General features: G+C 43.9%; 1 protein-coding gene across 1 annotated transcript in view; it reads left to right on the top strand.

The window, feature by feature from the left end:
- Positions 1 to 623: 623 nt before the first annotated feature.
- DPY19L4 (dpy-19 like 4) overlaps positions 624 to 13,905 on the top strand; it is a 35,711-nt gene continuing 22,429 nt past the window's right edge. The window contains exons 1-7 of the mRNA XM_077351873.1: positions 624 to 876; positions 5,462 to 5,569; positions 8,083 to 8,207; positions 10,452 to 10,542; positions 12,147 to 12,268; positions 12,962 to 13,107; positions 13,778 to 13,901. Of these exons, the coding sequence (XP_077207988.1) occupies positions 639 to 876; positions 5,462 to 5,569; positions 8,083 to 8,207; positions 10,452 to 10,542; positions 12,147 to 12,268; positions 12,962 to 13,107; positions 13,778 to 13,901 (954 nt within the window). The 5' untranslated portion in view covers positions 624 to 638. The remainder of the gene's footprint in view (positions 877 to 5,461; positions 5,570 to 8,082; positions 8,208 to 10,451; positions 10,543 to 12,146; positions 12,269 to 12,961; positions 13,108 to 13,777; positions 13,902 to 13,905) is intronic.

Genomic DNA, 13,905 nt, shown 5'->3' with positions numbered 1-13,905 from the left:
CTGGCTTAAGAATGACTGCTTTACACGACAACTTATACCAAGAGTTAAACTTAATCGGTCTCAACGGTGCCACCGGCCTCAAACTTTGTCCTATTGCTTCAGACCAATATCCACCTAAGGATACCAACCTCCAGGTGAGACCTGAGCTTCCCCAGGATTACAGCTCATCTCCAGAGATCAGTTCTCCTGGAGAAAACGGATGCTTTGGAGCAGGGGTAGTCAACCTGTGGTCCTCCAGATGTTCATGGACTACAATTCCCATGAGCCCCTGCCAGCAAATGCTGGCAGGGGCTTATGGGAATTGTAGTCCATGAACATCTGGAGGACCACAGGTTGACTACCCCTGCTTTGGAGGATAGATTCTGGGGCATTGCACCCCACTGAGGTCCCTGTGCTCCCCAGGCTCCACCTCCAAATTTCCTGGAGTTTTTGAACCTGGATTTTCACCCAAGACCCCCCAGGCTCATTCCCTGGAGAAAAGGCAGCCATGCGTCTCCGACGCTTCCTTCCCCCGGGGCTGAGGAAGAGGAGCCGGAGATCGCCCTGGCTGCGCGCTTCAGAAGCCTTGCTCGCTAGCAAGGGTGACGTCGGGGCGGATGTAGCCGAGAAAGGACTGGCATCGCCTCGGTCCTTCGCCAATGATCTTCCGGCTGCTTCCGCGCTCCTTGCGAAGAAAGGTTCCCGGCGGCCTTGGAATCCAGGCAGAAGCGGCCGCCTCGGGATCAGGGGCGCTCCCAGGAAGTGGTGAGCGGCGGCTTCTGCTGCCGCCGGGGGGGCGTGTGCAGGGAGGTTTGTGGTCCCTCTCCTGCCCTCGGGAAGCCGGCTGGGGGAGCGGCGGCTCAGAGCCCTTGCCGGGACGCCTGGAGATGGAGGAAGGTGAGCCTTTGGGGGCGGGTGGTGTCCCCTTCCCAGGGTTCCCCTCCCCTGGGGGTGTGCACCCGGCTAGCAGCAGGTGGAGGGGCTCGGAGGGGTGCTCTGCGGGTGCTGCTGAAGGGTCAGGGGGGATTTATGCGTCGGGCAGCACAAAGAACTGTGTGTGGAGTTGGGAGCCTCCCTGGGACTCCGGCATTGGCAGTAGGAACGCCCTGGCTCTCTGGAGTGGAGTCTGCAGTTTGCAGAAGACCAAAGTTTTCGTTGTCTGAGTGTTGTGTAGAGTTGTCAGGCTGGTTTTCTCGGAGCACATTAGCACCCCGGAGTGCTTGGGCTTCGGGGAGAATGCGGAGTCTGGCTGACAGTCGCCCATGCAAGACGCCCATGAATAGCATTATTTTGTGTCGAAGTTGCCCGAAAGGGTTGCATGTTTTCCCACTGCCTGCGTTGTGTTGAATGGATGAAATTGCCTTGATGTGGCTGTGTACTTCTCTTTCACCTTGTTTATTCGTTATTATTTATTATTGATTCCTTAGATTTTTAGCTGGAGACTCATGGCGGGATACTATATGACAGCCCTCATAAAATATAATAAAACCACATCCTTTAACAAAACAACAAAACATAGATAAAGGTAAAGGTATCCCCTGTGCGAGCACCGGGTCACGTCTGACCCTTGGGGTGACGCAAAAGAGGATAAAAGAAAATTGGCGGTATATTCCGTCCCCAGGGTAGGGTACACTGGATGTTATTGCGTAACCAGAGGAGAGTCCCCTCTTCCTGGCTCTGATTTCAGCTAAAGACCTGGTAGAAGAGCTCCTTTTTGCAGGCCCTGCTGAACTCTGATAGCCCTGTTAGAGCCTTCATTCCACCAGGTTGGGGCCAGCAGCGAAAAGGCCCTGGCCTGAGTCAAGGCCAGGCATGCATCTTTTGGGGCCAGGAACCTCCAGCAGATTAGCACCTGCAAAGTGAAGTGCTCTGAGGGGAACATAAGGAGTTTCTTTCCTTTATTAATTAGATTGGATGGTGTGCCTTCTTTTGGGGCCTCAGAGTGGCTAACAGACTGCAAAGGACCAACAGTACAAGATAAAAACAATAGCGATATGAGCTGTATAATAAACAGGCTGTCAAGTAGTAGTAAAGCCTTGAGCAGAGCAAGCAGCTTTCTCCAGCTTGCTGTAGTTCAGAGCTAAGCTTCTTGGGAAACTAGTTCTGCAGTCTTGGTGCTATTACAGGAAAGGCCCTACTCCTTTCTGTGCTCGTCTTTCTAGCCTCTGATAAAGATGGCATCTGGGAAAGCTAAATGTGAAAGCCAGCAATTTGAATTGAATTGTGCTTGTAGAACCTATTTAAATCAAAGATCATCAATATTGAATAAATAGTTTAAACTTTGGACTGAGAGAGTTCATATCTATGACAGAGTGATCCTACCTTGTGATATTTGCATTTAGGAAAATAACAAGAAACCAAAGACATCATATTTGGAACAATAATTAAGCATATACAACAGCAACCAACATGTAACAATTCAGGTGTGTTGTATTTCAGCAGATAAGGGGCTCAGGCTTTCTGACTTGTGTCTAGTGAGTCTCTTGAAGATGCATTAATTTGTAGCTCTGCTCTGCATTGGGGTGTCTTCTGTTATTTACATAAGTTTCTGGTAACCCATAAATATTAATATAAATATGTAGTTTCAAAGAAAGGAGTGCTTCTGAGGTGTGAGTGCTTTTCCCTGCAGCTTCAGGCTCTCCAATCCCTCAGGGATAATATCTGTTTCAGAAAGTTCCAACAACAATTAAAATACAGATTAACAGCCAATTAATATGAATGAAATACACCCTTCCAGTAATTAGTATAAGAAGTTCTCATACCTGAAATATTAATGTATAGTTTCATAGAAAGGAATGCTGCTCCCTGCAGCTTCAGGCCCTCCAATCCTTCAGGGGAAATAGAATCTTTTTTCCTTATTAGGAATATCCCAACTCTTTAATTCCCTATGAGGGTTACTTTAGGAAACAAAAAGAGAGCTGCTTGTAAAATAAAACATTGTTATGAATATAAAAGGGAGAAAACTGCTGAAGGTCTCATTATGCAGGTTTCAGCGTTCCCATCAACTCTTTACAGTAATAGGTGGGCTCCAGTTGGTGTCTCCATCGATCTTCAAATATACCTGCATGTAGAGCGTACCATAGAGATTTCTGAGGCTTGTATCATGGTGGCCAAACACCATGCCCTGTCAGACTAAGTCAGAAACTTCCTCACACGAGTTAAGGAATATATAATACTATCTGTTGTTGTTAGGTGTAAAGTCATGTCTGACCCATCGTGACCCCATGGACAATGATCCTCCAGGCCTTCCTGTCCTCTACCATTCCCCGGAGTCCATTTAAGTTTGCACCTACTGCTTCAGTGACTCCATCCAGCCACCTCATTCTCTGTTGTCCCCTTCTTCTTTTGCCCTCAATCGCTCCCAGAATTAGGCTCTTCTCCAGGGAGTCCTTCCTTCTCATGAGGTGACCAAAGTATTTGAGTTTCATCTTCAGGATCTGGCCTTCTAAAGAGCAGTCAGAGCTGATCTCCTCTAGCACTGACCAGTTTGTAAGGGACTCACAAGAGTCTTCTCCAGCACCAGAGTTCAAAAGCCTCAATTCTTTGATGGTCTGCCTTCCTTATGGTCCAACTTTCGCAGCCGTACATTGCAACTGGAAATACCATAGCCTTGACTAGACACACTTTTGTTGGCAAGGTGATGTCTCTGCTTTTTAGGATGCTGTCTAGATTTGCCATAGCTTTCCTCCCCAGGAGGAAGCGTCTTTTAATTTCTTTGCTGCAGTCCCCATCTGCAGTGATCTTGGAGATCATTAGATAATACTATCTAATGAGATATAAAAAACCTGAAATTTATAAAATTTAGCACAGCAACCAGGGTTTTATATAAGTTTCACACTAGGTTTAATATTCCATTTCTAAGGAAAGTTTTTCTTGTCAAAATATCTAAAGGTTTTGTGGGCTCAAATCAAATTTATTTGATACAGCACTGTGGCCAGATAGATTGTGGGCTCAACTTACATAGTTTAGATGTAATGTTAGGTAAGAAATTTCCACTTCATTTTTTGCTTTTGTGGAAATTGTTTTGGTGTTGGGAAATCTGAGCAAACTTTCATGAGTTGTGCTTAATCTAATGTTCAGGTTTGTCTAATAAAACAAACCTCTTTGAGGGGACCGTCAGCTTAATGTTGGAAAATTCCTAAAGGTCTGAGAGTAGAGCCTGTGTAGGCCAAATGGCCAATTGTCTGGTATACCCCATTCCAATTAAAGACACAGCCAACGAGATTCCAGAAGCAGATAGATCTGTATTGCAATAAAGGGAGATTCAAGCAGAGAATTAGCCAAAGGACTCGCCCTAGACATCTTGGCGTTAGCTTTTATAGTACAATAGCAAACTACTTCTCAGGCATGCATAAATTACCTTTTTCGATATACAACTACCAAGCACACCTTTCCAAATACCTTATTACTCCCATCTATGGACATTCACAATAATCAGAGGGTCATATAAATGTTTCTTCTTTACTGATAAGAGCATCACATCTCTCACAGCATACTTGCTACGGCTTTCAGCACAGCCAGTATCAACACAGAACAATGTTTTTTTTGTCTTCAGTATAACTAATGATACATTCTACCCTGTACGTCTGCTGAAGTTATTACTCCTTCTATTACTCCTTCTTTCAAAGCATCCACTTCCTCCAGGGGAACCAATCTTTTTAGTCTAGCTATCAGCTCTGGGAAATCCACAGGATCTACCTGGAAGTTGGCAACTATAGGATTAATCCCACGGTTTAATTTTTAATAAATACACTTTGCATGAATGTATAAAAAGGCTTGAGCAGGTGCCCGTTCTCCTAACTTGATTATCCTTGAAAACCTGAGTATTCTGTCCTTGCACACTGAAGCAAATTCATTCTTTGCCCTACTGATAGGAACTGTTAAATGTCAACATTCATGTTTTGCTTTCACGGCATCCTAATGTTTATAATAATATAGTTCTGACTTCTTTGGAAAACCCTTGTTGTTTATGTGCAGTGCCCTCCAAAGCATAAAAAGAAAAAGTCAGGTGCTGCAAGCATGGAATTCTGCATCAGGACTGACAAATCTGGGTGCATCTGGGGGCCACTGGCTCATTGCAGTAGTATCTTAGCAGATAATGTGTCGGATGCATTGATGCCCTTCTACGATTTGTCAAGGAGACATCAGGTCCAGCTTAGTGGAACAAAGTCTTCCGATACAACTTGCTTGAATAATTCTCAGAATTAAGCTACATACTAAACTGGTTTCTACCTTTTGGCAGGGCCAATGCTCTCCACAGCCCAGCATTATGTTCATATGTAATGTAATGTGTGGCATGCACATGCAATCAGAAGAGCAGCCTATTAAATGGGTTTTTTTTAAAGTACAATACATTTTTAATGTCATGATAAATATTAGACATACTTTTAAATGACTAATTGTTAACTGTGAAAATTTGAGAAATACCTTCTGAATATATATATATATATTTTAAATAAATAACTTTTGGATGTGTTGTAAGGTACTGTAGAGCTGAGACAAAGAAAGAAGCCACATGGCACTGGAAACAAAGAGGGAGCTCCAAAAGAGGGAAATGAAGAAAGCCAAAAGCCCCCAAAATCTCCAAGATGTAAGTTAAGTCCTTTTTCTACTTGGAATCTCTCTTTGCTCCTAGTAAAACAATGCAAATGGGTACTGTTCTATTAAATTTACTTAAACATTTATATTCTGCTTTATCTCAAGGTGGCAGAACTAAGTACGCCTTCCCATGCCTCTGCCATTCCTCTGCTCAAAATGGAAGCTTCTCATTTAAAGGCATCCTTTTGGGAAAGAAATATACTCTGTTTGGTTTTGTGATTCCCATTTGCAAGTAAAGGATAGTTCAGGTCTAGTCTGAACTAGGGGACTGCGGGAACCAGAGTCCCTTTTATTGGAAGAGGGAATGATGGAAGCCTCTTTGGGTCCTCATCAGAAATAAAGGCTGAAGTAAATTAATAAAAGCAACAAATAAAAGGTTGGGAATTGTGTTTAAAGATAGGTATTTAACTGAGATGGTTTGAGCTGGGTGAGGATTGCTAGTAGTGAAAATACAATGAATTTTAATCATAGAATCATAGAGTTGGAAGGGGCCATGCAGGCTGTCTAGTCCCTGCTCAATGCAGGATCAGCCTAAAACATTCAAGATAAGCACTTGCCCAGCTGCTGCCTAAAGACTGCCAATGAAGAGGAGCTCACTGCCTCCTTAGACAGTCAATTCCACTGCTGAACTACTCTGACTGTGAATTTCCCCCTTGCTATCTAGCCGATATCGTTCTCCACGTAATTTAACCGCATTACTGTGGGTCCTCTCCTCTGCTGTCAACAGGAACCACTCCCTGTCCTCTTAAGTGACAACCTTTAAAATACTTAAAGGCAGCAATCATGTCCCCTCTCAACCTCCTCTTCTCCAGGCTGAACATTCCCAAGTCTCTCAGCCTTTCCTCATATGACTTGGTCCCCAGGACCTGGATCATTCTTGTCGATCTCGTACGCTGTCTTCTGGGGTGTTCACTACTCCTCCCAATTTTGTGTCATCCAAAAATTTAATGATGAGTCCCCCTATCCCTTGGTCCAGATCATTGATAAAAATGTTAAAAAAGCACTGGACCCAATACTGAGCCCTGTGGCACTCTGCTGCTCACCTCCCCCCACTCTGATAAAATATCATGGGCAACCGCTCGTTGGATTTGGTTTTCGAGCCAGTTCCTTATCCACCAAACCATCTGAAAATCCAGCTTACAGTTCTCCAGTTTACCTGTCAGAACTTCATGGGGAACTTTGTCAAAAGCCTTACTGAAATCTAGATAAACAACGTCCACTGAGTTTCCACAATCTAATAAGCCCGTCACTTGGTCTGGCAGGACCTGTTGGAGACAAATTTGTGCTGATGTCCCCAGATCAACTAATGGTTCTCCACATGATTGCAGATCGCCCCTTTTAATATCTGCACCATTATCTTCCCTGCATCTGAGGTCAGACTCACTAGCCTGTAGTGTGTTGGGTCATCTCTCCTCCCTTTTTGAAACAAAATCAGAGTGCCATTGGACTCTGATTTTGCTTTGTTGTGCTGCTTCAGACCAACCAGGCTACCCACTTGAATCTCCCTTTTTTGAAGACTGGGATAACATTCGCTTTCCTCCAGTCTTCTGCCACGTCTCCAGTCCTCCAATAGGACCTAATCTATAATCTGTAAAAAGATATTCAGGGGAATATAAATTCTTTTGTGCTTATTTCAAGTTATGTGCCTTGGTTGGTTTGTATTCAGAGACAAAGGATTTTCTTCTATTTTTACTTTTCAAGAAAAAGAGCAGTTCATAGGGACTGGGAACAGCTCTACATATCTGCTGGCTAAGGGTTGATTCCTTTATGCATTTTTAGCCTTTTTTGGGAGAGGATCCCAGGCAGAACTTCCATGTCCCTACAGACATGGTTCATGTCAGCAGTGCAAACACAGATCTGGGAGGCATCGTGGGATACCAACACGCGTGAATTGAATTGAATTGTAGGTGCATGGTACAGTCATCACCAACCTTTTTATCACTGGGGACCGGTCAACGCTTGACAGTTTTACTGAGGCCGGGGGGGGGGTAGTCTTTTGCCGAGGGACGTCATCGCCACTGCCTGAGCCCCTGCTCTGCTTGCTTTCCTGCCGCACCCCTGACTTCCCACAGCCCACTGGGGGGCGCTGCCAGTAGCAGCTGCGCAGAGCCACGCCGAGGGGGAGCCCCAGCTATGATGGCTGCCAGAGAGCACCAAAGGTGAGCCGGCAGCAGAGTGGCAGGGTGGCAGCCTGGGAGGAGGATGAGAAGGAGACGTGACCCGGTACTGACTGATCCACGGACTGGTACTGGTCCCCGGACCGGGGGTTGGGGACAGCTGTTGTAAGACAAATCCTTAAACTTTATATTGTTAGAAGCCAGAAATTATTGGTAGGAGCTAGAATACATAACTTGTGTACTGTTGTAAAGCTTAGTCTGGATCACTGGTGGGTTAAGTGGACTCGGGTTAAGGGAACCATTGCTTTCATTTTGAAAGGATGATTTATGCTCAGAATGAGTTTTCAGTAGACTTTTACTGATGTCTGTAACATTCTTTCCCATGCAGATGTTTTAATTCCACGTTTTGCAAAGCTTTTCTTCGGCTGCATTGCAGCCATCGTCAGTGGGATGATGTATGCCATGTACCTTTCAACATACCACGAACGCAGGTTCTGGTTCTCCGGCAGGCCGGTAAGGCAGTAGAGGCACTAGGAACAGAATACACTTTTCTTCAAATTTGATTATCTGATTGTGAGGTTCCGACTTGTTACTTATGTAGTGCATTCCAATCTCAAGAACTGCTCCATGGGTTTTTCTTCAGAAGAAAATATCATGTAGGAGGCAGTGAAATCCTGTGCAGAGTCATGTCAATTTAAGCCCACTGGTTTTGATGGTTCTAGACCAGAGTCTAGTCGGTAAGCCTGCAATGTAGGTTTCCAGCATAGGCCTGTACAACCTATCAAGTTGCCTTGATAGCAGCCTCCTGGCTTTGTTGCCTGCACCTAGCAAGTGGTATTCAGCAACACACGTCTATACCTGATTCAGGGAGTCATGAGTTGCACTGGCCTTTTTACATCACATGTATCTGGATCAAGCAGCCACTACATACAATGATTATACCAATCATTATGGGCAAAATCATCTTCTGCCAATGGTTATTTTTACACAGGAAGACTGCAGGGAAGAGGGAGGTGGATGCACAGGTGTAGTTACGGTTATTTTGGCTCCTCGTTTTGCCTTACAGTTGTCACAGGGCTTCTGTTTCTCTATGTCTGTGGTTCGGTGTCACTTACGGTGGAATCCTAACCAGAGTTAAACCCTTCTTAACCTGTTGACTTCAGTGGACTTAGAAAGGTGTAGCTCTGTTTAGGGCTGCACTGCAAAGGTGCTATTTAAGTTCAGGCTTGTTTGCAAAGGTGTAAAGGTAAAGGTAAAGGTATCCCCTGTGCAAGCACCGAGTCATGTCTGACCCTTGGGGTGACGCCCTCTAGCGTTTTCTTGGCAGACTCAATACGGGGTGGTTTGCCAGTGCCTTCCCCAGTCATTACCGTTTACCCCCCAGCAAGCTGGGTACTCATTTTACCGACCTCGGAAGGATGGAAGGCTGAGTCAACCTTGAGCCGGCTGCTGGGATTGAACTCCCAGCCTCATGGTAGGTGATGATATTTTAGGCACTTGACCAAACTCTTCCCAAGTATCTGGAGGAGAAACTAAAGATTACCTGGTGAGCAGGTACTTTTCAATGGTGATGGTGTGTACAGGACTGAGGAGCTAGCTGGTGGGCAATCGGAGATGCAGATTGTTCTCTAACTCACCCCAGTTAAGATTTAGTTAAGCTTCTCACCTTATTACAGCTGCAGCCTACCTCCTGGCTTGCATTGTTTACTTAACTGTTTTTGAATTAGAATCCCCTCCCTTGGCCCATTGACGCTAAACTTAAAATTTATATGTATTGTTTATAGTCTGCCTTTGCCACTGAGACCCAGAGTAGATAATGCAATGTGAATTTGCTCCATCAATGGGAGGAGGATTCATCTAATCAACAATGTCCTAGGATTGCAGAGATTCGAAACAAGGCATAACTATTGAACATGACATTGTAAACAATGCAAGAAATGGTATTACATATATATGGATTTGCACACATGCCTTAGCCATTGTAATATTGTTACATAAATTGTGCAAAATGATATTCGGTTTGAATATCAGCTGAGCTATATGCATTTCTAACTAACAAACCATGCTAATTTATGCATTACTCTACCACTACAATTAAATATCTGATTAAAGCTTGCCAAAATGTAATACAGTGAGAACAAGATGAAAATGTACAACAACAGATAATAATAGTAGTACAGTCTCGTTCCCTGTGCTAAAACATCTTGAAGCATTTCAAGGAAACAATAAAGGAAACATTTTTCCTTTATTAAAAAACACCCTTCCTGAGCTGCTCTGTTTTAAATAGTTTACAGAAAGCCAAGCATGGGAACCTTCCCCTCAGGCACACCACTCCATCATCTGGGGTGGGGGGTGGGGGGCAGAGAAGGCAGCTGCTGTTGATCTTGGCCTTTTGCAGGGTGGCGCCTCTGGAAGGCCCTGTGCAGATGAGCAAAGTTGTCATGGTGGAGCAGAGGGGGAGAGGCGGTCTTGCAGATATGAGGGCCCAAGGCCAGGAAGGGCTCTGTAAATAGCCCAGAGACCTATGCATTATGGAAGGAGTGACAGACCCAATTTCTCTATCTGGCACCTTTGCTTAAAAAAGGACCAGAGGAAGTGTTTCTGGGAAGCTGCACCCAATGGGAAGAGGCTGAAGTCCGTTTTCCCCGTGTTCCGCTAAAAATCTCTTTCAGTAGTTTCTCCTGTTTTTTGTGGGTTTTTAAAAACTGAATTAAAGGAAAGGGTGAGCATAACTTGTTTTTGGTGCTTTTTTCTTAGGAGCTTGAGCGAGAAATCACCTTTCAGGGCGATAGTGCTGTTTATTACTCGTTTTATAAAGAATTGCTAAAGGCGCCTTCCTTTGAAAGAGGTAAGACGAATGCACCTTCCTACATGCTGAGAGCCAGATTCTCATTAATGAGACTTAAACGCCAGTAATTGAAGAAGGTTGAGTGGTGCTTTTTCTGTGTTCGTGCCTGCTGTTAGACAGAAGGTCAGCAGCTGGCAAAGTGCAGGCCTGGGCCTAGACCAGGGGTGGGCAAACTGTGGCCCTCCAGATGTCTATGGACTACAATTCGCTGGCAGAAGCTCATGGGGACTGTAGTCCATGGACATCTGGAGGGCCACAGTTTGCCCACCCCTTGGCCTAGATTTTACAGACAGGCATAGGAGAGGAAGAACCATAGCTCAGTGGTAGATTAAATGCTTTGCATGCAGACGATCCCAGCCTAAGTCCTTAGTATCTACAGATAAAGTGTCTTGGGTGACAGGCATTAGGAAAGATATTACTCTGCCTAACACACACTGCCAATCAGAGTAGGTTTTACTGAGACGGGTGGGCTAATGGTTTAAGGTGGGTTTAATGGTATAAGGCAGCTTTGTTCATGGAAAAGCCTAATGCTAATAAAAGCTGTGGGCTTCATTGCATATTTGGAAGTCCGGACTGGCATCAGCATGGCCTGAAGTGGGACATCAGCCTAGGGTTTCTGGTGGGGCCCACTGCCAACCACTTCTGCCACCAGTCTGCATACCCTTCCCTTGCCCATTCGCACTGCAGGTGCTCTGCCTCCTGTACTCCTAGTTGCTGCAGAGAGTTGCAGCAGGCAGAGGAAGGAGGCACATGCAGGTGGGGGCAGGAACAGGGGTGTGAGCAGGACTCCTGGTGGTGAGCACAGGAGGGGAGAGGGGCCCCTGAGCACTGTCTGCCAAGGGCCCATGCTCGTCAAATCTGGAGCCAGCCCCGGCGGGAGGCCTGTATTACCTTTTCCTTGTACTGCTTGGCACCTCTTATGTTTGAACAACCCCACATTTTGTTCAGTTCCTGGATTTTATGTCAAATTCATCTTGAAGATTCAAAGCAAGATCAAGAGGAAGTACCTTTTATTTAATTTAATCTCAGAGCTAGAAGGGACCACCCGGGTCAACTAGTCCATCCCATTGCTAAGAACCACAACGCCCCCAACACTTAAAACCTGTAAAAATGAAGAATCCACCACCTCATGTCGGTTAGCTTCACGATGCTGTCAACTAATTTACTGCTAATTCACTCTCCTTATATTTGCACTCTGGTGATTCCTATTTCATCGTCTATGGAAGTATGCATGCAGACAAAAGCTCACACCTAGAATAAAAACCAAAAATCAAGTTGCTCTTTATTTTATTCTGCCCCTGCAGCTGATTGACTGATTTTAGATTGTTTTTAAATTTTATAACTGTTTATAAATTATTGTATATATTTTATATTTCTATAACTATGTTGTAAGATGCTCTCAGGTGGCAGTGTTGAGAAGGGCAAGATAAATAAATGAATAAGTAACGCTTTGTTGGTCTTAAGGTGCTAAAATTTTTGATACTATGTCTAGAATTTCAGTCTGTGGAAAGAAGCCGCGTAGACATGAAATTAGCCAACAAAGCCTAATCAGTCTTGACGACTAAAAATTTCTTAACTGATACAGTTCTTTTTGTTATCCTCAGGTATATATGAACTTACCCGGGACAACAGAACTCTGTCATTGAAGACCATGAATGCAGTGCAAAAAATGACTTTATATCCTGAGTTGATTGCCAGTGCATTATATCATGCATCTGGCAGTGAAGTAGGTATCTCTCTTACACAACCTAAAGCAAGTAGCTTCTTTTACGTCATAGTAATAGCCCTGTATTTGGAGATGCAGCTAATACCTGATGAATGGGGCCTCGGAAGTGCTTTGTGGGCCAAGAAAATGCTGGTTCACTGTATGCTCTGGGTTGTGTGAACCCACATGCTGTCTAGACAGTGAGAGAAAGAGGCAGTGCTAACAAGTGCAATACTAATAAGGGTATAAGTCCAGTGTAGATGACACTGTTAATAAATTAGAATGCTGCATGACCCTTGATAAACTGGTGAGAGAGTGTTCTATTCTTCTGGAGCAGCAACAAAATTAATTTAAAAAACTCGTTTATTGAATTTATTATTTACATTTATACTCTGCTTTTCTCCCAATGAGAACCCAAAGCAACTTAAATCATTCTTCTGTCCTTCATTTATTGTCATAACAACCTGTGAGGTATAAATTAGGCTGAGAGTATATGACCGGTCCAATCAAATCTCCAATGGCCAATAGCTCCACCTGTCCTCATCAACTTTCTGAAGATGCTTGGGTGCCTTTGCTCCCCTGAGCATCATCTTTTAGCCTTTTAGGTCTGTTGTTCTACCCTTCTGGATCTGTTGTGCTTCTCTTTCTGTTCTGGTTGTGGTGCCTGTTTGCAACTTGTTTTCCAGTTTTTAAAAAGACTCCTTCCATTTTCAGGAAGTTATCGAGCCAGTGTATTTTTACATTGGCATAGTGTTTGGACTGCAAGGGATTTATGTGACTGCGTTGTTTGTGACTAGCTGGCTGATGAGCGGAACTTGGCTAGCAGGGATGCTGACAGTCGCTTGGTTCATTATCAACAGGTAAAGCACACTGTACATTTTAAACGATTTATCAGTCAATCTTTATTTTACATTCGTTTACACCAAAATTTCAGATACACTTATAAACGATGGCAGTTTATAATAAGGGAAGGTAGTGCAGAAAAAGGAAGTTAACTCTTCTGTTTTATTATCTTGAACTAAATAAATTCCTTGAGTTTTTCTTTTTTTTCCACCTCTGCATTCTGTGCTGTGTTAATAGAGAAATTTTATTGTGTTTCTGTTAACTGATACATTTCACTTCTGTGGTGATGCATTTTACTGCAACTGGAAATGTTAGCAGAATAAAATGGTTCGAAGGACAGGCATTTTTCCCTGTTGCTTAGCCAGTCTTGTTTGTGCTGCGGTGGTTCTTAATGCTTGGGAAGTACTTTAAATTCCTTCTGAGGAGAAACTTGTTTTTTCATTGATAGGAAAAATTTCTTCTTGCTAAAATATCTGCTTTAAATGGCATTTGCTTCTCATTCATATGAAGCATATTAGGTTAGATAGCAAGGCTATGTATGATCAGTTACCTAAAGGTCCTTATTTTAAGACTCAAGAACTAATACATGGTATCTGTTAAAAGTCAAATCCAGTCCCTTAATATTATTATTCCAGAAATAACTCAGTAAATCTTGTCTGTTACTTTTTGTTTGCATCTCTTTTTCAGGGCAGATACTACCAGAATAGACTATTCAATTCCGTCTAGGGAAAACTGGGCTCTCCCATATTTTGCATGTCAGGTTGCAGCTCTTACAGGCTATTTAAAGAGCAGTACCCATTCTTCCGCTGAGGTAA

The sequence above is a fragment of the Paroedura picta genome, chromosome 9, assembly GCF_049243985.1.
Source record: "Paroedura picta isolate Pp20150507F chromosome 9, Ppicta_v3.0, whole genome shotgun sequence".
Taxonomy (NCBI): Eukaryota; Metazoa; Chordata; class Lepidosauria; order Squamata; family Gekkonidae; genus Paroedura; species Paroedura picta.
The sequence above is the reverse complement of the archived record's forward strand: the minus strand, read 5'-3'. Positions and strand labels throughout refer to the sequence as shown.